Raw genomic sequence first — 6,971 nt, 5'->3', positions numbered from 1 at the left:
TGCCAGTGCTTGGATTACATGTGTAAAGCACATCCTTATATCGGGTCCTGACCTAGATCCCCGATCTCCCAAACAAGTGTATGGTGAAGGTTTAAGTAAAATGAGGCAAGTGGCATGATTTTAGGGTTCCAGGAGGGTCAAATCCATTAGGCAAGCTTGACACTCTGAAGGCTAAGACAAAGTCTTCTCTGGACTGCCTATTTTTATTAGTTCCAACAAAAAGGTGGGGAAACTGAGGAAATTGTGGAAATGAGCAGGACCTTGGAAGTCACTTCAAAGACTTCTTCAAGTAGTAAATTATGCCAATTTAGGAGAACTGTCTTATCTCCAGTATGACATTTATGGTAGGAGTGTGACTGCAGGAGTGAAATACCTTCAGCCGCAGTCTCTATTTACTTCATTGATGTTTGAGCCAAGTGTCCACACCTGTGGCCTTATCTTGTCCTTTAAGGTATCTCTGGCCTCAGAGGACACTACAGGCCTCATCCAGGCCCAGTGATTCATAGAGGTTCACTTACTATGAATCAGCTCTGGTCACCAGGAAAGGGGCTGAGGCCTAGGACAGACTGACAGATAAACATAGAGAGCCAATTAGTTAATTTTAAATCCTTCTCAGAGCCACTTAGTAGTGGTCTCCAACATCCTTATCCTACATCACTTATACTTGCTTGCTTTTGAAGTGTTTCCTGAAATATCTACCTGTTTATCACCCACTTTTATACTACATCCTTCCCCTGTTCCATATTCTTGCATCTATTGGGGCTGGCAGCAATGTGCGTGTGTGTGTGTGTGTGTGTGTGTGTGTGTGTGTGTGTGTGTGTGTGTTACAAAGTACATATAGTTTCCCAATTCACTGACATTTATTATTTGTTAATATATATTTTAGTGGTTATAATATTGACAAAAGTAAGTGGATTCTTTGACTGTATTTATTTTCTGATGCACATGATATAGTAAAATGTGTAACACCAGCTGAGTGAAGAAATGAACATATCTGCCCAAGTTTGTGTCTGACAGCCAGGCTATCACTCTTCAGCCTGTTAATTAATATCATGTGTTACACACGGGGCAGCTGTCCTACTTCATTATTATTTTAGGCAGCTGTGATACACATTTTTCATAATTATATAATAATAGGTATCATTGAGGAATCAAAGCTCCCAGCTTATCAAGAAACTCCGTGAACCACACTCTCTTCTTCCTGTAGGGATACATTAAATTTGGAGACTGATCACATGTGTGGGGCTAACGCAAGACAAGCCTGCAAATACAGAGAACTCAAAACAAGGTACAGAAGCAAGTTGTTCCAGCACCAAGAAGACAAGGGGTCCAGGCCTTCCAGATAAACAAGCTGCTAGGAAGCGGGATTGAAATTGACATTCTTCTTGGGAGTGTATGGAGGGTATAATACATGTGCTACAGTGTTTGAGTATTCCTTCTCTCCCATCAGGAAGATAAGGGCTCCACCTGAACCCAGAATAGTCTTTTTGTATATTTTCTCATCCTCTTGCTCTCCTGCCACCCAGGAACATCTAGAGCTGCAGCCAGTTGCTACATCTTCCTGTCTCTGTTTAGATCTCAGTGTCCTTATCTCTAGTGCTATTTTATGTGTATTTTCCAGGCATCACAGATTATGTATTCCCCTGCCAGTTTCCACCTCAATCTCCCTCCAGCCCATCTCTCAATTAACAGATATTAATAGCTTGAAGTTTTGCTGAGGAATTCCTGAGATCATCTTAGGTCCCCACGCAGGAGCTGTCACTGAACTTAAAGGTGAAAGGACAATTAATTCCCAGCAGAGTGATGACTTCACAGTGATCCAACCTTTTATCTCTGGGCGAGTGTCCTCTTTGCACACATGCACCCACTATGACCACGATAGTTACTGCTCCAGGAAAAATTTCATTTGGTAAGTGGACTGGCTTTTTAATTCTATATTTGAAGGAAAATAGAAAGTTTGTGGAGGAATCTCATACAAAATATGTGAACATACTGTCTTAATTATTTTGTGTGTTTCTGGGACAGTATACCTAACATCCACAAGTTAAAGGAGGAAAGGTATATTTTAGCTCATAGGCTGAAGAGATTTCAGCCCATAGTCAGCTGGTTCCAAGGCAGTACAGCATGTCAGAGGGACATGGCATAAGGGAAACAGTCTATGGCGAGCAGGCAGAAAGGTGAAGTGGCAAGTCTCCCTTGCTCTTATCCTATCCAGGCTACAATCCTTTGGGGTTACTCCTGAGAGCCAGGATTGGCTTTCCCATTACCCACACTCAGAACTATGCTAAACCAAATTTCATACTACACATCCTTATCCCCAGCATCACACACCCTCGATCCAGGCAGCTCTGAAAAACTGCAGCTAGGAGCACATGAGGCTGCTGGATGCAAACAAAAACACATAACACCAGAGCATACTGAGTAGTTTACCACCCTGACCCAGAAGTCTTGTGCTCCATCATCCTGCCTCAGCTCCTATGCATCTGGGCCTATGCCCATGCTCCTGTGCTGGAACATAAAGCACAATTTGAAATCTATTGTAGTAAACTTCCCTTTGGCTTCCTGTAAGAGTATGTTTCCAAAATAGCTTGTAATTTTGGAAAAACTATAATTTGTCTTTTTTTCCTTGTGGCTTGCAGAGAACAATGCATCAGTAATTTTGTGTTTGTTGAAAGATTCTTGGGTCAGTGTAATTTGAGTGCAGTTTGTAACAGATGTAATGGAAATCTCACCTTTTAAAATGGGAACAGAGATTTCAAGGTGTGGGCATGTTCAAGACCTAAAAACAGATCAGTTCCAAAATGTGACTCTCACATCTAACCAGATTAAAAATCTCCAAGATTGTGTCGAAATCTCTGCATCTACTCTAATCTACCAGGATTTCCAAAGATGTCAATGCAATCAGGCTTTAAGCAGTGAGAATTTGATCTGTTTCAGGCCAAATTTGTGGAGGCATTGTTTTGATACTAATCAACAAAGAAAATGTTTTCAATTTATTCCCTAAATTCATTTCCACATAAGAATCTTTTGCAAAGACTATGAGAGAGGCCATTATTTTCCCATGAGTATCTTAAGTGTGTAAATATGATGAAATTTAATCTTAGCTGAGCTTGGGTTCAGGTATTTTCATGTCTAATTTTGTCATTATAATCCCTATAGTTCATTCCTCAGAAAATTTTAGGCATATTTATACAATAACTCAAACACAGTGTTTCTTCTCCAACTTCTACATTACTGGTGCTTGATCTGTGTTGTTATTATATATATATTATTGAAGTGATTTTTAATATTTAGCATCCTTTTCTCTGAACACACTCTTATTTTACTTAGATTTTACTATTTTTCAAATTTTAATGCCTCTAAAATCATCTATTATAAACCAATATATCCTAATTAAAAATACATAAAATATTGTTAAAAACAGACAGTCCTTTTTGATGATTTTTTATTTGAATTCTCTGAAAAATGTTAAATTGTATCTTATTATAATTAATATTATTCAAGTAAATGTGACTCCTTATGGGATGTCCACTAAGAGAAAATTAATTACTTTATCTGACATGCTAATAAAAATTTCCATGAGAAGAGTTTTGAAACATAACCTATACTTAAGCATTTGGCAAGACATTGTTTCAAATTGAAAAATTGTATTGTTAAAGATACTTCTGCATTTGTGTGATAGTGTTAAGAAAAATGTTTTCATTATTATTCATTCCTGAGAACTGGAATTGATTTTTATGTATTTTTTCTGGTTATTTAGCCCTCTAAAATGCCATTCAGATCTTGCAGTGCTGCAGTATTTCTGGAGAGTTAGCATACCCAGAACTTCCCCATTGCATCAACAGCTCTTCAGAGCTCCACTGTGGGCTTCTCAGATTTTATTCACTCACTTTTGACTGAGGATGCACAAGTTCCAGTACTTTTGATGCAAATAATGCCACAAGAACTACCTGTGTCTTTACAATAGACATGTTCCTAACATGCTTATTTCCTAGTATAATGGGCTTTGTGAGAAAAGGCATTCCCTGGATGTAATCAGGACCATAATTTATGTGCAGTGTTTCTTCTTACTCAAGATCCCATTTCAACATCTTGTATAAATGGATGGATTGGTTTTTGCCAATTTAAATTGGGCTATTGTCTGCCTCATTGAGACTAGTGTTGGAATCCTTGGAAATTCTTTTCTGTTTTGCATGTATAGCTATTCTCTGCTCACTGCACGAGGGTTGAGGTGCATAGATGTGATCCTCATACAACTATTTCTAGCTAACGACTTGGTACTGTTCTCTAAAGGGATTCCTCAGACAATGGCAGCTTTTGGACTGAAAGATTTCTTGGAGGAGACTGGATGTAAAGTTGTCTTCTACTTGCACAGAGTGGCTAGAGGCATTACCCTCAGCACCACTTGCCTACTCAGTGGCTTCCAAGCTATGACAATTTGCCCCACTTTGCCCCATGCTCCAGGATGCATGGAGAGCAAAATTAAATCACTGAAGTGTCTTGCCTTCTGCTGTTTTCTCTGTTGGGCTATGAACCTCCTGATAAATACCCATAATATAATGAATGTAAGTGGACCAAACAACAGCAGGAACATGAGTATACAAAACATATATAGATACTGCTCCGCTCCAGTCGCTAAGGGACTTACATTCACACTACTAGCAATGCTTTATATCCTTACTGATTGGGCCTTTTTGGGTCTCATGGCCTGGGCCAGTGGTTCCATGGTCCTTCTATTGCACAGACACAGACAACGAGTCCAGCACCTTCACAGCCGTAGTCTCTCCCCCAGAACTTCCCATGAGGCCAGAGCTGGGTGAACTGTGCTAATCCTGGTGAGTATATTTGTCTCCTTTTACTTTCTGGCTGCTCTTTTATCATTTTGGATAACCCAGGCCCTGAGCCCAAGCCCCTGGCTCATGAACACCTCCGTGCTGCTGTCCTTGGGCTTCCCCACATTCAGCCCCTTTGTGTTTCTCTTCAGTGATACTCATATCTATCAATTATGTTTTGTCACATGGACAAGAAAAACAAATATTTAACCTTTGTTCTCCAGGTTTTGAATTTCTTCAGACATTTCTTCCCTTTTTAAATAAGTTCTTTCAGAATTTATATAGGGTGTTGCTATGAGTGCTAATTTGAAGGACATTGGCATATGACAGTGAATAAATATGACGGATATGACTTCCTGCTGCTTGTTGGATCTTCAGGATGTAACCTGTGTAAGCACTTTCATAAATGTGTGGAAGCTCCTTAAAAATGAGCAAATAACTATGGTTCAATTCATCAGTTCTCTGATTTCTAAAGGAATTGAATGCAAGGACACAGATGTTTGTATATAACTGTTGATAGCAGACTTCTATACATTGCCAAACACAAATGTCCTAGAATGTTTTAATGGCTAAAAATACATGATATGTACACACAACCAAAAACTTTTCAGCCTTAAAACATATGAGGTTCTGACCAATACTCAAATAAATGCATGAATTTTGAATTCTTGAATATTAAGGTAAATAAGCTAGAACAAAAAGATAAGAACAAATATTGTATGAGTCTACTGACATATAGTACATATAATTATGAGACTCATCAAGTCAGCAAACAGAATAATGAATAACCAGGGCTGTGTGTGACCAGGGAAATTTTGTTTAATTTATACAAAATTTCTTCTTTCAAATGATGTAAAATTCTGGAAATGGAGGTGATGATGTTCATTCAATAATATTAATATAATGTTGTCAAATAGTGCAATTAAAATGGAACATGTTATTATGTGTATTTCATTAAAACCACAAAATAAATTCACAATAACTACTCATAAATTGGTTTTAATACCATATATGCTAGGGGCTGATCTTCTCATCACAGCTTTTCATAGAATTTTTCGTGAGAAACTCACTGCAATGGTTTATATCAAATGATTTAAATGTAAGTAATCAAATGCATGTGAAGAATATCTTATTGTAGAAAATAGATATGACTTTGTACCTGCAATTATGCCTCAAAATATGTATTTACTTTTACATATCTTAAATGCCAAAAGACAACTTCAGAAAAAATGAAATTCTGTTCACTCCTTAGGCTGTTTTCCCTGGAAAGAAGAAATGAGTGCCACTGAGACAGTGAAGTTTTGCATTCTTCCCTTTCTAAATTTTGCATGAATTTTGTCTTCTGCTGCCTTTTCTTTGGGTTTGACATTACCCAACAAAACTCATATAAGTAGAACTTGCCTTCAGGTGGTATAGCTGAGAATTTGAAGCCAAGTTCTTTAATATTTGGGATTTGGGTTGGAGTTTCATATTTGTGTCTTATTATACATGGGAGACAACAATAGTCAATTTAAATTTCTTGAAATATAAGCAAAGTTTCAGTTAGTTTACTGTTGTAGTGTTTGATACTGAGTATCAAACTCAGGATTTCATGCTTGCTAAGCAGGTGTTGTGACACTGAGCTATGTCCCCAACTTTAATATTTTACTTATTAAGAGGGTTTTGACACTCAGGATCCCTTTGCTTCAAGTCTTCAACAGCCACCAGTGCTGACTATATAACAAGATACAACATCCACTGCTATGCACAGTGCAACTCTCAAGTATCCCAGGAGGAGGACTATGAAGGATGAAGCAGTGGAGACAAGAGTCTGAATGCAGAAAGTTGAGATCAGGTGAAGCCTTCTATCCTAGTGGGAGAAAAAGAACTACCCATTTCCTGCAGTACATTTATTTATACACCTGGAAGTTGATGTCAGTTTAAACCCCTCTGCCTAGCAACTTGTTTGCCAGGCTCACCTCAGGAACCTCTTGTTCTTGGTGCTGGGGTAGGTGGTCCTTGGTTTGCCTCTGGCACTCCATGTCCTCAGTGTTGTCCTTGCTTTAGTCCCACATGGGTGATCAAACTTCAGCTTCAGCTGCTCCCCCAAATCTATCCACCACAAATGACTAGAGAACTGGATAAAATCAGTGTAATGGG

At 38.4% G+C, this 6,971-nt stretch overlaps 1 protein-coding gene across 1 annotated transcript; it reads left to right on the top strand.

Moving 5' to 3' along the window:
* The first annotated feature begins 4,100 nt into the window (after positions 1–4,100).
* Positions 4,101–5,042, top strand: Cavporv1r678 (vomeronasal 1 receptor cavPorV1R678). Its single transcript, NM_001167456.1, is given in 1 exon segment — positions 4,101–5,042. A coding segment is annotated over 1 exon segment (942 nt).
* The last annotated feature ends 1,929 nt before the right edge of the window (positions 5,043–6,971 follow it).

Source organism: Cavia porcellus, unplaced genomic scaffold (assembly GCF_034190915.1).
Source record: "Cavia porcellus strain 051 isolate PalLab524CR breed Dunkin Hartley unplaced genomic scaffold, mCavPor4.1 scaffold_7, whole genome shotgun sequence".
Taxonomy (NCBI): domain Eukaryota; kingdom Metazoa; phylum Chordata; class Mammalia; order Rodentia; family Caviidae; genus Cavia; species Cavia porcellus.
This window is presented reverse-complemented; position numbering and strand designations above follow the sequence as displayed.